Source organism: Anneissia japonica, unplaced genomic scaffold (genome assembly GCF_011630105.1).
Source record: "Anneissia japonica isolate Jap-2015-1 unplaced genomic scaffold, ASM1163010v1 scaffold287772_len198928_cov201, whole genome shotgun sequence".
NCBI classification, from domain to species: domain Eukaryota; kingdom Metazoa; phylum Echinodermata; class Crinoidea; order Comatulida; family Comatulidae; genus Anneissia; species Anneissia japonica.
In genome coordinates, this window is record NW_022716447.1 from 107843 (window position 1) to 125982 (window position 18140).

At 31.6% G+C, this 18140-nt stretch overlaps 1 protein-coding gene across 1 annotated transcript in view; it reads left to right on the forward strand.

Annotated features, from left to right (window-relative positions):
- LOC117109684 (adhesion G protein-coupled receptor L3-like) overlaps positions 1 to 15072 on the forward strand; it is a gene marked incomplete in the record, with an annotated part of 71675 nt that extends 56603 nt beyond the window's left edge. The window contains 5 exon segments of the mRNA XM_033252061.1: positions 5059 to 5227; positions 5589 to 5720; positions 6401 to 6497; positions 8940 to 9457; positions 12701 to 15072. Coding sequence (XP_033107952.1) covers positions 5059 to 5227; positions 5589 to 5720; positions 6401 to 6497; positions 8940 to 9457; positions 12701 to 12787 — 1003 coding nt within the window.
- Between the last annotated feature and the right edge of the window lie 3068 nt (positions 15073 to 18140).

An 18140-nucleotide genomic window follows, 5' to 3' on the forward strand; every position in this document is an offset into this window, starting at 1 on the left:
CTTAAAGACTTTGTACTTTATTGTTTACATACTTTTTCTTGAATAAAATAACAATGTACTATTCAGAAAGTGAATTCTGTAATTTATTATTTTGGTTGAAAATTCCAAAATCAAATTATGAAATAAAATATTTTATTCTATGCTACCTATATAGGTGTCAGTATGTTTCATTTTGAGACCTACAACCTTCGATCATTTACCTGAGAAATAGTATATTTTGTTATCACATTTGAAATAACTTATATAAATTATCATAATCGTATTGAGTAATAATCTTAACCTACTTTCGTATTGAAATCTGTCAAATACCAGATATTATATTAACCTTACATTTTTTTCGGTGTGAATTTGAGTTTTAAAATTGCTATCGTCAAGTACCACTGCTCTTGGTGATAATTCATTGTTGACAAATTTCTAGCCTGTGAGATTTATTAACTAGTATTGGGTATGAAATCTGAGCTCATTCAGAATTATTTGACCTAGATTTTGTCATATAAACTCGAGGGATAGTCCAAATGATATGGTTTAAATTCATTAGGATAGTTCGCAATCCCTCAAGGGTGAGATTTTATGATGCGAATTGCTTCACTGACTTTCCAAGTCTTTCCTTTTCTATTGATAATGGTCAATTTTGTGTCAAGTTAGTGTGATATCGGAAATGAGAATCGTAATAGGGCTTATGCTGAGGATAAAGAATAATTCAAAGGCTACACAAACTCCAAAATAAACTTATTTGATATAAATATTTTTATTTGATTATTATTATTATTGTTATTTTTGTTAGTGTTACTATTTTTATTATTGTTATTATTCTTATTAATATTCTCAAAGATTATAGACTAGTTTCAACAATTGTATATATTGAGTCAACATTATTCTTTTTGGTATATTAGTATTCTTATTATTGTTATTAATCTCATAAGAAAGTATAATACTCCACATACTCCAAGTATTGAAATACTTGCCATCTCATTGTTATTATATTTTTAATTGCAGTATTTTCAAAAAGTGTTAAATTTTGGGTGTTTTTCAATTGTCTTTCATGTTATTTATTAATTTTGATGCTGGTAAGTTGTAATGTTAGTGTTGTCTTTATCCTGAATGGAATATTTCCTATGGTCATGTCTTTTTTTTCTTTTACCTGGATCAAATAGAGTTACATGGGTGTATTACTTGACAGGGAATGATTTGTGAATGCTTTTCTGGAAACCACCAATTGCGAGTGTTTCCTAAATTGAAGACTCTCAAAATTAATACAGCCATCCCCCAGCATAGACTACATGTAATCAACCTCATTTCCTTTAAGCTGTCTTGAATAGTGAATATTCCACTAATCAAGGCTATAGTAGGAGCCACTCAAGGTTAAAAGCTAATGTATAAAGAAACAAAAAGTTGGCAATTTTACCCAGTCTTTAAACAAGGAGAGTCCTTCGCAGGACCAAATGTAAAATGAAAGGGGAAGATCTGCACTCCTGATTTTTACCACTAAATTTTAGGATTTCAATACATACGATTTTACGATCATACGAATAAGATATGAAATGGAATACAAATACAAAGTGTTTCAGTAGAGGCGACCTTGTCATTATGCCACTAATGCTAACGCTTCCCATTTTTTCATATTTTTGTCCACTTCTCCCTGTAAAAAATTATGAATCCGTGCCTGGGTAACACCACAAACAGGCAATAAATCCTACTCCTAAAAATTTAATCTATTCTGATATTATTAGATAAAATGACATTCATTGCGTTACATTTTAATTTTCATTCTTATTTTTTTACTTCCTATTTAATACAAGCACTGATATGTTTTACACGCAGGTAAACACGGTTTTTCTCACGATGGCGTTTGTGATCATGTGTCGTCACAGCACTATAGCAACGAACAAACGACAGAAAACCACCAAAGAGAAACTGACGTAAGTCTTTTTTTTGTGAATACTTTGAGATAATTAAAATAGAAAATGTGTCAAATAAAATTTAGATTGATTCTTAGATTGATCAGGTACATTTTTGAATGGTATTTTTTAAAAATTGAACAGGGAATGAGTATCATATATCTGGATATTCAATATCCTTTGAATCAGTACAGAGGAAATTGGAATTATCACGGTTCTGTAAAAAGTGACGTCACATTATCTCGTCGACTTTAATGGTTTTCAAAAGCTTGGATGTAAATGAACAGTTGGTGTTTAGTGCTTCCAGCCAGTTTTACATTAAACTCCAAAGAGAACACATTTCCCTAGAGAGAACCGCACCAGACGGACAAGTTTACCAAGAAATGAAGTCATAATGTAATTAGAATTCTTAATGGGTTCACGATGTACAATTGCCTTGTGAGCTAGCGGAAGTTGAAAATGCATGACACGCACAACTTCCACTGCATCGATACTCGTGTGAGCTGGTCGAATTTAAGATACTTGATACGCAAAACATGGTAGCGTGTTGATAGTCATGTGAGCTGGTGGGATTTGAGGTGCGTGAGATACAAAACATTTGGGATTGATAAGGAAGGAAAAAACTACTCATTTATAGCAAAAGGAAAAATTAAATGGGTTGAATGATTACGAAAATTGACAAGAGTAGTGTGTTTGATAGTTAGGATAGGGCTTTAAACATTAAGGAGCTGTCGATTGCACGACGACGGTAGGACGTAGAACGTAAGGACGTCAGTAAAAGTCATCTGCGCATGCGAGAACATTAAGGTCACCTCGTCAAGTAGATTCTGGAACACAATTTGGCCAAATTTACGTATGCAGAGAACGTAGGTCACCAGGTAGGATGGTCACGCATGAGTGTGTCCGTTCTAGCGTCGCGTTGTCGCATAAATCGAAAACTTCCTACTACTTGGGGTAGAACATTATATAAATGATGATGATGTTTTTATTTTTACATTATATTTTAAAAGTAAGTTATGTACCCTTTAATTAAAGTTTGGTTCGAGAAAATGTTTTCCATGTCAGTTCATAGAATACAAGTAAATACGAATAAATCTGAGAAGAACTGATGTTTTTAAATATGAATTAACAAAAAATATAGCACCATTCCCCCTTGCCATCTATTAGTTACATAAAAACAAGCTGTTCCGTTGTACAATACATGTGATTGTGAGATTTTTGCAATATTTTATTGAAAGGTATAATATAGTATAAAATATGTTAGACAGCATGGGAATGGTGCTTTTTTTAACTTGCAAATAAAAAAAAAGCACAGTGAAATTGATTCAAAACAGTATATATCTGTAAATAAAGACGGTTGTCACTTAGAACAGTATCGTAAATAAATAAGTGCAGTGATGTGTATATAATTTTTTGATGCTTCAGAGCACTTTTTATTTACTACTAGTATATTGTTATAATTATTGATTTAAATAGTTATAATATTATCATAAGAGTTGTAAAATATATTCACTATAATATAAATTTGCAGTACACCACATGAATAAATCTTGGAGAACATATTTTGTTGAAATTATTTTTAACACATTCGCTGCCAGCGACGAGTATACTTGTCCCACAGGGTGTTTGCTGAGGGCGCTAGGGACGACTATACTCGTCAAAATCGGGGTAACATTTTATCGTTTATTACTTTATTGTTATACATTGTAGAACCACAGATTTAACGGCTGATAGTTCGGGGAAGATACACCTAGACGATAACGTACAAATAACGTATGTATGTTTGTTGTGATATATTGCCGGCAGTACACTCGATTACACAAGTGGAACGCCCTCGCCTCTGAACCTATACCAACTCATGCAAAAAGCGGACGAGAAAACTCGCACCTGGCAAAGGCAATTGAAAAGTACTGTCCAATTGCCAGCGACGAGTTTACTCATCCCCAAATATTTTCCCGCCAATTTATTAGACACAACATTTTGAAGATATATGACTACATAAAAATTTCAAAAAAGTATGTTTGTACATGTATACCGGTACTTGTTTTGGTACACAGGAAGAAATCTGAAAAAAGGTCTGGCAGTCATCATTTTAAATAAAATTTTAAAATATAGTACCATCCCTTTGTAGTCAAATATTTACATAAACGCAAGTTGTGTATTTGTATGATACATGTGATTGTGAGATTTTTGCAATATTTTATTGAAAATAATTTGCAATATTTATATAGAACCAACTTCTACTCAATAAAAACATAATTGGCAATCTCAAATAAGTAGGTTATATGACGTTTAGTTGGCAGTCAGTGTGATAGTAAAAAAGTTTTGTTGAGCATACACAGTTAAAATTGTTGTAATGTCATGATTTGTGGCAAGACAAGTCAAACCAGTCACTCGTCGCAAATCGTGTTTCAGAGAAAATGGCCAAAACATGCTGAAATGTCAAATTTTTAAAATTCTATATTTGCACTAAACTAATCTTTATATATCTATACATCATGCTATGCTGTTATTTTCTCCATTTTCAATGCTAAAACAAACACTTTTTAAGGATTTGATGATAGTTTCTGCATGAGTAATGCCCAAAATCATAAACTTTGAAGGCTGATTTCTCATATATTGTTCATTAAACAACTGTATGTTTAAACTCCTGTAACTACATAAAGAAATGTCTGATTTAAATGATTCTTTCACCATTTTATAGCTCTTATTTTACTCTTTAACCCTGTATTAATAACTCAAATCAATTTTTGCGAGAGTGACTGGTTTGGCTTGACTTTGCCACATTTGTATTGCATTCCAGGTTATAATTTTTGTCATGACATGAGTAGTTATAGGTACAAAAAAAAAATTGGCTGGGTGGTCAATATGCCTCACTTACAGTCCCAAGGTCCTGGGTTCAAATCATTTATTATTCTACAGTAAAATAATAAATTATTTGAACCCAGGACCGTGGGACTGTGAGTGAGGCATATTGATCACCCAGCCAATTTCAGAACTATATAATGCCTTGCTATAGTGCCAAAATTAAATGTCAATTTTCCCAACCATCAATAAAACAAGTTCTGTAAAGAAATGGATCAAGCGGAAGAAATTGTGAAGTACTTATCCTTCGGACTTAACGGTATCTTATAATCTTCTCTTTCTTTTGATCCTTCAGGTCATGGGTGCGTGGTTCCTTCGTACTGCTGTGCATCCTGGGAATCACATGGATCTTTGGTTTGCTGTATGTTAGTGATAGCACTGTCCTCTTTGCGTACATCTTCACTATTTTCAATTCAGTGCAAGGCGTTTTCATATTTGTATTCCATTGCTTGATGAATGATAAGGTGAGAAAATTGGCCAATGAAATTGGTTCACACATTTATATATTCTTTGTGTTTTTGGTGGTAATTGTGTTGGTAGTTGTATTTGTATATTATAGTCAAAGCATAAGATGTGGAAAGAACAACTACATCATCATTATCAACGTTTTTGGTCAATTAGTGAATATTTTAATTTTAATGATAATAATGATGGCATAATGATGAAGGTGATGGCTAAGATAAGTTTTTTTTCTATTACTTAAATATAGTCAGTAACTATCATTTCAACTTCTTTACAATATCTACTGCATAGTGTATTCAAAATTTAATCGAGCCCTTACAAAATTTGTGTTATATATTTTCATTTTATGTTTTTTTTTTTCAGGTAAAGAAGGAATACAGAAGATTTGTTCGCAACAATTCCTGGATGCCGATGTGTGTTAGGGTACAGTTTGGTGGCGTGTCCTCTTCTCAATCCAACCAGCAGGCGTCCTACCGATCAAGCTCCACATCAGCAGTAAGTATACGATAAAGACAGTGATGATGAGTAGGATAAGGAGGAATTACAATAAAGATAATTTCGGTTTATATCATTTCATTTTTTATTTCTGAATCACAAGTTTGTGAAGAATCACAAAGTAAAGCTGGGCACTTACTGCGTCAAATGCCAGTCATACGATGGTCGTACGCTGAATCCAAATTTGCCGCTTATTGTCGATGTCAGTCGGAACGGACAGTCATTAAAGTGATCCGTTGCACGCTCATCATGGCATTTCGTTGTTTATAGAATCGCATCTGCTGATGACCGCCGAGCAGAGTGAGGGCCCGGCCTAATGGCTATGATGATGACTCATGATCTGCATGGTCATGGGAAGATGACAAGGAGGATAATGATGATGATTCATAATTCAAATTTATTTGTCTTAAAGGAAATTACATTGAGAAAAAGTCATTGCTCATAAAATTACAATATAGAAAAATACATCAATATGAAAATACAAAATTAAAAGAAATACAAATACATAATTTTAATTGTCATAATGTTAAATTCTGATGATCATGATGACCAAGATCCTGATTGTGATGATGATGATGGTGATGATGATGAAGAGGAGGATGATGATAATAGTGATAATGATGATGATTACAATGATACAGGAATACCAGAAATAATTACTATTCACCATTACGTTTTAGAAATTGCGTAACATGTGGGACAATCGTCGCTACAGTGATTCAACCAGCGTTGACAAACGAAAGAGTAACACTTCACTAAACAAAGGATCTTTTGGAGGTAAGTCATTGTAGGCTACTTTTCAATTAGGACTTTAATTGTTTTATTATGATTGATTTTTATTTATTCTTCAAATATTCATTTCTACAGTATTGTTTGTTTTAATTTTCTGCTACAGCTGAAAAAAGAGCTAAAAAGGAACTCAATGTCTTGATGCGTGACTATTTGTGTGTCTATTTCTAAATGTATGTGGGTAGCTGTGTGTGTGTGTGTGTGTCTCTCTCTCTTTTTATAGGTGTGTGGAATATGTTTAAATATGATCTGGAGATGTATTCAATCTTTGTTTCATATGTCCTCTATTTTGTTATTTTAATTTGGAATGAACCACACTGATACATGTATATTTTCATCTACAAACAGGTCAGAAATCTTTCAACGATAAGTATTCCTTTAGAGGGCAGATTAGTTACCCTTGTAGATTTTACAAAAAGGTTTTATACTTGTAGTACACTGCTGTAGCTGTAGAAAACTAAGGGTGGGTGGTAGAAATTTTTAAGATCAATGGGTAATTGCATTGGTAAACTCTAGATAATAAAAGGCCATGGATTTTGATGATGAGCAAGGGTGTTTATTCACCGTTTAAAGATATCCATCAAGATACATTTTTATAAAATGAATAAAAGCAAACAGTAGGGAGTGACCAGTAAGAGCAAAGCTCGTTGAGATAGCCACCCTAAATAATGGTTGGTAGAGGTTACATGAAATTATTAGAGTGGGTGGAGAACTTCAAGGCTAGGTGGCCCCATCTGCAATTACTACTGTACATCCCTAGCAGTTGTAATGTATTAGAACATTGGTCTAAACCCTTTTGTAGGCTACAAATGTAGTTAGGCTACAAGAAAGTGTAGGTATACTCCTAGGTGTGTTTAAAATAAGTAGGCTTAATATATATTTTTTTTTATCAAATATCAGGTATAAAATGATATTTTTTTGCTTAATTCCTTTCAATGTTTTGGTTTGTTTTTTTTTTTTATCTCATGACCAAAAAAAAACTACATGCCTGTATTGCTTCTTAGAAAGTGATTTATTTCACTATTTATTAATTTAATACTTAAATCATTGGCTTAATGAATTAAAATAATAAAAACTCAATGTAGATTTACACATTGTAGATCGGTTTATAATTAAATGTGGGTTTACCTGGCTTTCAGCTTACAATGGTATTTAACTTGTAGAATCAATCTCGCCATAAAAGTGGGTTAACATTTGAATGTGGACTTCAACTTATATGCACATTTACACTTTTTAGGTAGATTTAAGGGTGGGTTCACATTTAGATTGGGACTTATACTGGATGAGGGTTTATACTTGTATCAGTGTGATCATTTCTTTTGTCTGGATATGCCTCATGTTATGGTTTGTGTTTATGTGCCTTTCTTTTTCTAGATTTTGAAATTTGTTTTGCCCCAAATGATACAAATATCATCGAACCTGACAGATATACCGTAAATACCGTAATGATTTTCATCTGATTTCTGCATGCCCTGCAGAAGAGAATGCAGACACAGAGGCTTCGCAAATTTTGTTTGGAAATCAACTAATTTCTCACAATTTACAACATGCATGACATAAGCTCTCTTCAAACTATCAAGTTTTATTTGTCAGATTTGTGTGATCTGTCCATATATGGGCATGAAGATGTCATTTCACCCAAATATGGTCATATCACATTCATTTGTCACTTAAAATGTGTTAGTGTAGACAGAGTTTTAGAAAAATACAAGATTGTAGATTAGATTCGCTAATTCCAAATGTATTTAAATAAGATTATATATACTGTAATTAAGAGATATTTATTATTTGTAAATTTTGCAATTTTTTAAAAATTTCCCTGTAATTAACTCCTGTTATTAGCTTAGTTTTTTTAATAAAATTTTATTAAATTTTCGGAGTTTGCATGTAATACCATAGATGAACCATGTGATATATAATTAGACTGCACTGTGGAGTTTAGGTATTGTTTTAAAAGTGATTTAATTTTATTATTAATTTTTGAATGTTAAATCCAAGAAACAATTTCTAACTATTTCTAATTGATGTGTGTTTATGTGTCAGTGAGTGAGTGTTTGTTTGTCTTTTAACCGAACTGCATGGCTGAGATTTCCATAGGTATGACTTTAAAACCAATTGACAGATATGAATAGTACCTGATCCCTAACACAAACTTGCTAATTTGATTTTTATGTTTAGGTCAGTTTAAAGACTGTTTTTGTATACTTTTTTCTTGCAGTACATACAAGTACATGTTTGGATAAAGAAGTTCTGATTAAGATAATGCTATCAGAAAAATTTACTTGATAATTTAAATTTTAACATAATATTTTACATGTGTAAATATTTTATTGAGAATCCAATAATATGTAACAATTAGGCATTTAGTTACAATAATGATTTTTTATATCTTCTTTCGTATTTTAATATTTCACATTCTTTTTATTTCAGAAGCACCAAACCGATTTAGTATGAGCGTTGAAAGTCCTTCTTCAGAAACTCCGATGATTCGTGAAGGAGAAGAATTTGTGAGTGATGTTTTCATTAAGGAACCCCAGGAAGATCCAGCCCCTTTAGCTTTAGATGAGAATAGTGTTGTTGACGACAGCATTGCGGATCACTTGGGCTGGCGGATACGGGAAAACCCGCTGTCTTTATCTGACGTAAAGGAAGAGGAAGACATACAGAAGACTTCAAATGATGCCAATGTCACGGAAACAACTCACTTAGAAGATGATTCAAAGGAGGAGCAAAGTGAAAGTAAACCGTTGATAAACGTTTATGTGAACGGAATAGCCGAGGCACAGGAGAATCGCAAAAACAATGACTTAGTTTCAGAGATTAATAAAAACAAAGTGAATCAACATTCTAATGACGTCGGCAACACAAGTAATGACGATCGAAGTGAAATGTTTTCAACACCGAATGTGTATGTTATAACGGAAGATACTGACGAACTGGAGGAAAAAGTAAGTAAAGGAATGAGAACGTGGCGTTTATTAAGCGAGGGACAATTAAGACTTTTTAAATTCCGAAAACCAAAGTATTCTGAAGTAATTGCTACAGATGATGCGAGTACGCCTAAATTTCTAGGAATGAAACGGACGTACCCATTAGAAACGTTGCTCTGATTGCTACAAATTTTTCTGTGTTTTCCTCTGAAAACATATATAATATTGCCTATAAATATTTGTAATGGATCCATTAGCTTTATTTTTATGTATATAGAAGTAATATTTTTTCCTTCATAAAAATATGTATATTTGTAGATATTGTACATTTATTCAAGTCCTCATATTTTTTATAATTCACTTATAGTATTCTAGTGTTAAAATGTATCTAATTTTTTCATCATTAACAGAAATTGATTTTTAACTGCTTTAATCTCCTTAAATAAATATTATAGCTGCCTGGTTTTTTTTTATGGTTTTAAATATTAATAATTATAAAATTAATGCTTATTAATACATTTTTACCCATTTTTGGAGAAACGTTTTATCATATAAATAATATTTTGGTAATTTGTTTAATGTTCTGCATGACAAGTATTTCTTCTGATTTTTTTTCCCCATCCCTAAAGGACAAAACCCAATTTGCAAGGTATTATTTTCTAATAACTGTGATTTAAATAATTATTAATATTTAATACAGTGCTTGTGTGTGGGTGTTGGCATGTATGTGATAAACAGTTCCAAAAATGCTGATTGCAACTTCAGTATTTGTAGCTGTTATAGCGCCCTCTACTCTGGAACTTGTATGATTGTCTGATGTCTAGTGGATGGTCACTTGTATATGAAAGCTTATAATAATGACCCAAACATTGTTATCTGTATTAGTCACCAGTGGGTCATTGTTCAGATATTTCACCCTATATCCCTTTTCTTCCATCAATGCTCTCTGCTTCTTTTCCTTAGAGTACCTTCCTTCCTTCCTCCCTCCATCCTTCTTTCCCATAATTAATTCATTTGCACAAACATGCAAAGAGAAACAATACAAAGGTTTACTGAATTTAACATTGTAGTAAAAACTAAATTGCAAGCCAAAAAATATAGACAAAAAGGCACTGGACAATAAAAGCAATCATAAATAGTAAACATATATAAAATGTGAAAATTCTATTGTTTTATTATTATTATTATTGCTATCATTCATTATTAATTCAATTATTAAGTTCATCAATGAAAAACAGAAACATTAGAATAATTACAGTATTGTACAAGAACAAATTCAGACTGCAATAAAATTCAAAAAATAGAAAATATCATAACATCATAGTTATTTATTATTTTTATTATTATTGCTATCATTCATTATTACTTCAATTATTTAAGTTCATCAATAAAAAACAGATACATTATAAGTTCTTCCTTTTCCCTCATTGCAACATTTTTATTGTTCACTGAATAGAGTTAATATACTAGATGTGCTCATTATTTGCAGAATGTTTTCTGGTAATGCTCATCAATGTATTTATTAATAATAATCAGTGAGTTGTTTAGTAAGTACCGTAAAATTGCTGGTTAAACTCATATTTTTGGTAGTTTTGTGAGGTAGATGGACATAATAGTGATTTTGCATGTATAATGAATATATCAAGCTACGTTAATCCACACTCTTCTGCATGGTTGCAAGCATGGTTTTATATAGTTGGGGAATTATTGACTTTCACAACATTTTTGTAACAATCTGTCCAAATATTGAAAGAGTATTCTCAGTGAAAACTAATAAAGTGATCCAAAAGTCACCTATTTATAAATATATAAGCCCTATATTTTATCTATTTACAATTTTAGTTTTAATAGAACTTATTTTACATTCAGATAAAAAAAAAAGTATATTAAAAAAATGTATATAGTATAAATTAAAATGTAATATGTCCGTCTTATTTGTGGCAAAGACAAGCCAAACCAGTCACTCGTCGCAAATCTTGTTTCAGACATAATGGCCAAAACATGCTGAAAGGTCAAAATTTGTGAAATCTATTTTATTGCAATAAATTAACCTTTATATCTATACATCATGATGTGATAAATTTATATATTAAACAACAATTTTAAAATTTGGGTGATTGTTTCTGCCTGAGAAATGCCTGAAATTATCAACTTTGAAGTCTGATGTCTCAAATATTTTCTTTAAACAGTGTTTAAATGCTTGAAACTTCATAAAGAAATGATTTAAATGATCCTTTTACCATTTTATAGCTTTCATTTTCATCTTTAATAACTTAAAATTGTTTGCGATGAGTGACTGGTTTGGCTTGACTTTGCCACATTTAGAGGCAATACTAATGAAAACTTCAATTTCAAAATAACAAATTCCCAAAATTATATATCCAATTAATCTTTTAAGAAAATTTTTTTTTTATTGGTTTTCAGTAATGATTTAATGTTTTTAGCTACTGTATGATATATTAATGTTTCTAATATGCTTGCTGGGATTTCTAGAGGCATGTCTTACAGCAAAACTAATCCTAATATTTCAGTAACACCAAAAACTTTCTCTCTTTTCAGGATCTCATGTGTTTATATGTATTCTTTTATACTTTTTTTTTTTTTTTTTTTTTTTGTTTGTTATTTTTTTTTTTTTATTTTGGGGTATTTTTTTTTTTATTTTTGGTATCTTTAGGAAACCTAGATCTTTTATTTCTAACTATATTTGTTTGACCAATTTGACAAGCATATTTGGTTGATTGATTGATTGATTGATTGATTGATAATTGCCAATACTCAAAAAAGTACTCAAAACACTTATGAAAAACATTTCTATATTTGAATTAATTATTGATTATTGGCTTTCAACTTTGACCAAAAATAAGGTTCTTCTTGCCAGTTTACAGATGTTTATACATTTGTTATATTCTTTGCACTTTGTAGTTAAAGGACAGTAATTCAGCAAAAACTTTGATCATTTTGAATGAGCAATTTTACTGTTTTAATTTAATTGAGAATTTTCCAATTTTATCATGGAAAGAATATCTTTAGTGCAAATAATTTATGAGATATCACTCTCTAATATTAAGTACAGTATATGATTTTTGAAATGTGAATAAGTAGAACAAAAAGAAATAGAATTCAACTTTAAAATTACCAACTTTTTTAACTGCTTTCCTTCACAAATTTATTTCATTTTGAAAATAATGACAAATTACTATTTATTTTTAGCTCATTTTCTAACAGTATAACTTAACTATTTTTGTTTTATGTTTCTGTTAGGATCGTGGTATGCAAAGTGTAACGACCACCTCAGAGCACTATGACACTTCTTGCATGTCAGATGAAGACATCGTCGAAGATCTCTGATCAGCAAACTAACACCTAACAGACCAAGCCAACATTCAATCTACCACATACATACCATCTCAGTCTCTTAACAGCTTGGTGCTAATGATGCTTATTAATTGTTAGATGCATGGCATGTGAACTCACAACTAACAGTGATGATGATTGGCTAGAGTCACCTTTGTAAACTTTAGGCAAAAAAAGTAGATGGCAACTTCACATTAAGAAATTCCAATGTGTGCTTTAATGTAAACCATGGTGTGTCTTCAACAACCTCTCTGCTGTTTAGTACCGTAAATGTTTATGATCGTGTTTTACCAGATGCCTGTTCGACTACTCTGTGAATATTGTTGACAATTTGTATAACATAGTTTATAGATGACTTTACTATTTAGCAGAATTTACCAGTTGATTGTGTACAATAACAGTTTTTGAGTTCAACCTCTATTTGGTTTTGCATACCTGAATGACATCCATGGTGCAGAATTTACCACTGAAGGAAACAAATGCTGAATGAAAGTAGTTTATTATTTATTGATGATGAAATGTTGTTATAATTATAACACAGATGTTGATGAGAAGGTGCAGTTTTATACAAAATTGTGAACCACAGCTTTTATAGTTATTGCAACATTCTGTTTGTCAAGATGAACACTATAGTCATTAGTAAATGTTACAACATTTCCTAGCCTGAATTTCCATATTAGTTGTGAGATAAATGTGAACAATTTTATATTACTTGTTCATGCTGATAATAATATTTATTATATATGGTGAATAAAATTTGCTGGTACTGTATTTCTACAGTAAATAATTAGAATTGAAAAACAAATGATTCCAAAAAGCTTAGAATAGGAATGAATATACATGATGATTTAATTGTTATATATTTTGCCAAATATTAAATTGTTGTTGTCGAGTTAAATCAAGATAACCTTGATGTTATACTGTAATACATGTTTATGTTGCTGATTCAAAAAGTGTCTTACAAAAATAGGTGTGTTACTTTTAAAATTTCATTCATTTTTTTCCTCTTTCATAGGATGTTTAAAATATTTGATAACCTTAAAAAGGGAACAAACACTTCAATTGATTGGTTGAAATTGTAAAAAAAAAAAAAAACTATATATATGTTATACCTTGATTATTGATCTTTATATATAAATAGTTTTGTTATTATTTTGATTTTTTTCTATTCTATTTTTGGTTATTTATTAACCCCAAAACAATTTCCTCATTTTATTGTTATTTTTACATTCTATGTATTTCTGATATTAGTAACATATCTTTTACTTTTTTAGAAATATAAAGTATTTTGAATATTTATTTAGAAAATGACCATTGAGCAAGTTATGTTATATTCTGTTGACCAGGATTTTTGTTTGCATGACTATTTTAATGTTAAATGTAAACAATGACCATGTTATTTTGATAGAAGTAAATATTTAAATATATTTAAGTATTATGTTTGAGCTGGACAACATGGAATTCAGCTTTTCCAGAAAGTGCACAGTGGAACTGAAGATTAGTTTTGTAGTCAAAAAAAGTAACATAAATTCAAGAAAAAGATATGCGAGTTTCTTTTTTATATATATTAATGAAACATGTTTTTGGAAAATTATTTTCAATAATGTACTTGAATTGCTACTTAAGTCATGGTCAAAGGCGATTAGAGCCATGGTGATTGGGTCATTGATGTCTGAAACCATGGAAATTATATACCTGGTGACTAGCGTCATGGAAACAATTAATTTGAACCATAACAAACAAGTAACTGAAACTATGACAACTATGTCACTTGTTACTGCAACTATGGCAGTTAAAGTGACTGGTGATTGAAGCATAACAAATTTAAAGGACTGGAAACATGGAAACCAATTGATACATGGCAAGTAGAAATGATATCAGGAACTATAGTAGAAAAGTTCAGCATTGACAGAAAAGCACCGCAATTTAATTGTATTTCTTAAATTAATATAGAAAATTGTTCATGCCACCTAGAATCGTCAAAGAGCAATTTCCTTGGTATAATGTAGTAAAGAAGAAACAGGGATAGTTGTCATTCCATTTGTCAATAAACAGCTTGTTATTGTTGTTGTTTCTGTTTCTTCGGCTTAACTGAAGCAAACATTACATTTAAGGTACGAAATTGAATATGATATTGGTACCTTTATTTGAACAGTATTACATTTTTGGATTTAATTGTAAAAGAATACTGTACACTTGTGATGTAATATAGTTGATAGCTTGTTGTATGCAGTTCCATGATTGTCTAAATAAATAAAACAGAACATTTTGTGCTGCTATATTGTTGTCTTATTGGTGATCTGCTTCACAAGCGGATCACCTTTTGTTATTGTCAGGTTCATCATCATCTTTTTATTCCTCTTTCTTTCTCCCAATTTCTGTTAACCCATATCTTAAATTTTCCTCGAGCTACGTTTATGCGCACTTCAAGGAACATTTAACTTGGCGTGGAATAGTCACAATAAGCTTTTCAATGTGCTCAGTCATGCGTGACATCATCTACGCGCAATTTTGCGTTTTTACAATATCGATCATATCCTAACCAATTGTCATTTCTTAATCATATTAAGTGGGCATAATCTTCAGGTCAAAGTTGAATATCATAAATATCATAAATATTTCGCGTGCGCGTCGTAACGTCAAAATTTCAAAATGCTCAAAATCACTTTTTGGCTAAGGCCTAGTTCAGACTAGGTGGATAAACCTGGCTCAACTCACCGGGTTTATCCATGTGCCAGTCTGAACTAGGTGGCTTATCTGTGTTCCTTTAGTAACTAGGCCTGGCATGCCACCGTGTTTAAGTTTTCTAAGCCGGGATGTAATCGTTGCGGGGGGTCTTGCATTGACTCCAAGTAACAAAATTGCCAATCGGCATTCAATTACTTACACTGTGAGCGAGCGTACGTTTCGCGAGCAATGTTTTGAAACGCGTTTGCTGGTTACGGTCAATTATGAAAATTCTTGCGCCTGGCTAATTCCGCTAGTCTGAACGCCTACCAAAGTTAAGCCGGGCTTAGCGTTGAGCTGGGCTTAACTCAAGCTTGGCTTATCTCTAAGTCTGAACTTTTTTTTTATTTTCCACTACGCGCGCGCATTTTTCACAAATATCCATACTTTTCAGTCATCGTATGGCTAATTGCAATGCCGTACGCGTGCATCGAACATAGGCATCTTTGCGCGCATTTATGCCGATATACAGTGAAAATATGCTAAAATCAGGCCTATTTTTGATCAGTTATTTGGATGAATGGTGACCCCCAATTTTTATTACATATTCTGAAAGCAGATGAGTAGTAAATATGATTTTATAGATCGTAATGGCTGATCGGACATTGAGACGTCATCATATTGCCATCTGAATTCAAAAACACCGAATTTTAACAAGACGTCATTTCTGAAAATACGCATTTGAGCGTATCTCGCTTATCCTTGACCGATAGTCTTCCAACTTTGAGTATGTTATAGCTTTTTACATTTTGATGACGTCATCATGGTCAAAATAAATGTTTTTTCTGACCCCCACATCTTTCCCCAAACTTTGATGACCCCATATATTAACCATTCGTCATTTCTGAATCATATGTGGACATAAACTTAAGGTCAACGTTGAATGTCATGTACCTTAATTTTCCGTTTGCGCGTGTTAACGTGCGCGTACGCGTGAGTCAAATTTATATATGCTTAAAATGATGCCTATTTTTAATCATTTATAGCTCCTTAGGATGAGTGGTGATCGGACATTTTGACGTCATCATATTGCCATCTGAATTCAATAAAACTGAATTCATATGTGACGTTATTTTTGAAAATACGCATTTGAGCGTATCTCGCTGTAACGTGCGCGTACACGTGCGTCAAAATTAAAATACTGTATGCTTTAAAATCATGCCTATTTTTAATCAGTTATAGCTCCTTAGGATGAAAGGTGACCCCACCCCCCCCCCTCCATTTTTATTCCATATTCTGAAAGCACATGAGTTGTAGATATGATTTTTTAGATCATTATGGCTGATCGGACATTGTGTCCGAATCAGCCATAAATTTTTATTTATGACGCCATTATTTTTATACTCGTTTGAACGTATCTCGCTTATTCTTCATTGATCGTCTCCCACCTGTGAGTATGTTATAGCTGAAACAATTCTCTTTCGGAAGTGTCCCTTTATTTTTCATTTTGACGACGTCATCATGGTCAAAAATACGGAAGTACCATTCGACTTGACGACTTCTCAAGATAATTTATGTTGTCAAGTCGACATAATATACATATCATGTCGACATGGCGAGATAGATTATCTTGACAAGTCGTCATAGTAAAAATTGTATGTTGTCATGGCGAGATAGATTATATTGACAAGTCGACATAATACATATTGTATATTGTCATGGCAAGATAGATTATCTTTACAAGTCGACATAATAAAGTTGTATGTTGTCATGGCAAGGTAGGTTATCTTGACAAGTCGACGTAATAAAAGTTGTATGTTGTCATGGCGATATAGATAATCTTGACAAGTCGACATAGTAAAAATTGTATGTTGTCATGGCGAAATAGATTATCTTGACAAATCGACATAGTAAAAATTGTATGTTGTCATGGCGAGATAGATTATCTTGACAAGTCGACATAGTAAAAATTGTATGTTGTCATGGCGAGATAGATTATCTTGACAAGTCGACATAGTAAAAGTTGTTGTTGTCATGGCGAGATAGATTATCTTGACAAGTCGACATACTAAAAATTAATCAAGTTATTTATTAGAAGGCCTCCAAAAGTGTCAGAAGTTGATCTAACAATTATAGCCTAGTAACTGGAGTCGCATTGTGTTTAACAAGGACTATGTTACCAATAAGAGGCGATGTCTACTAGGTAAAACATGAAAGAATCTTACTTATAAAAATTGTTAAATGTAACATCAAGGTATTTGTGATCATTATCGTAATCTACCGTGACATTAACAGCAGGCCAATGGGCATGACCGCAAAACGCAAGGTGCCAAGACTAAATGGATAAATATGAAATTGTATTTCTTAATATTCAAAATTAGTTAATCAATACAGTAACTTTAAAAACAATTATTCTTATTTTCAAAAAGATGTTTTCATTAACTTGTTTTATATTGTTAACAAAATTTAATAGTATTGACATACTTATATATATATACAAAATGAGATTAGGCCTACATTACAGGTTAAAGAAAATAACACTTTTATAAAAATTTCAAACATCATAATGTAATATAAAAATGCTATTACTACTATATATCAAAACATTTAAAAACACATTAGGAATTCTTACAAAAATATATAAAATGTTATACAATTGATAAATGAGGAAAGTGGGGGA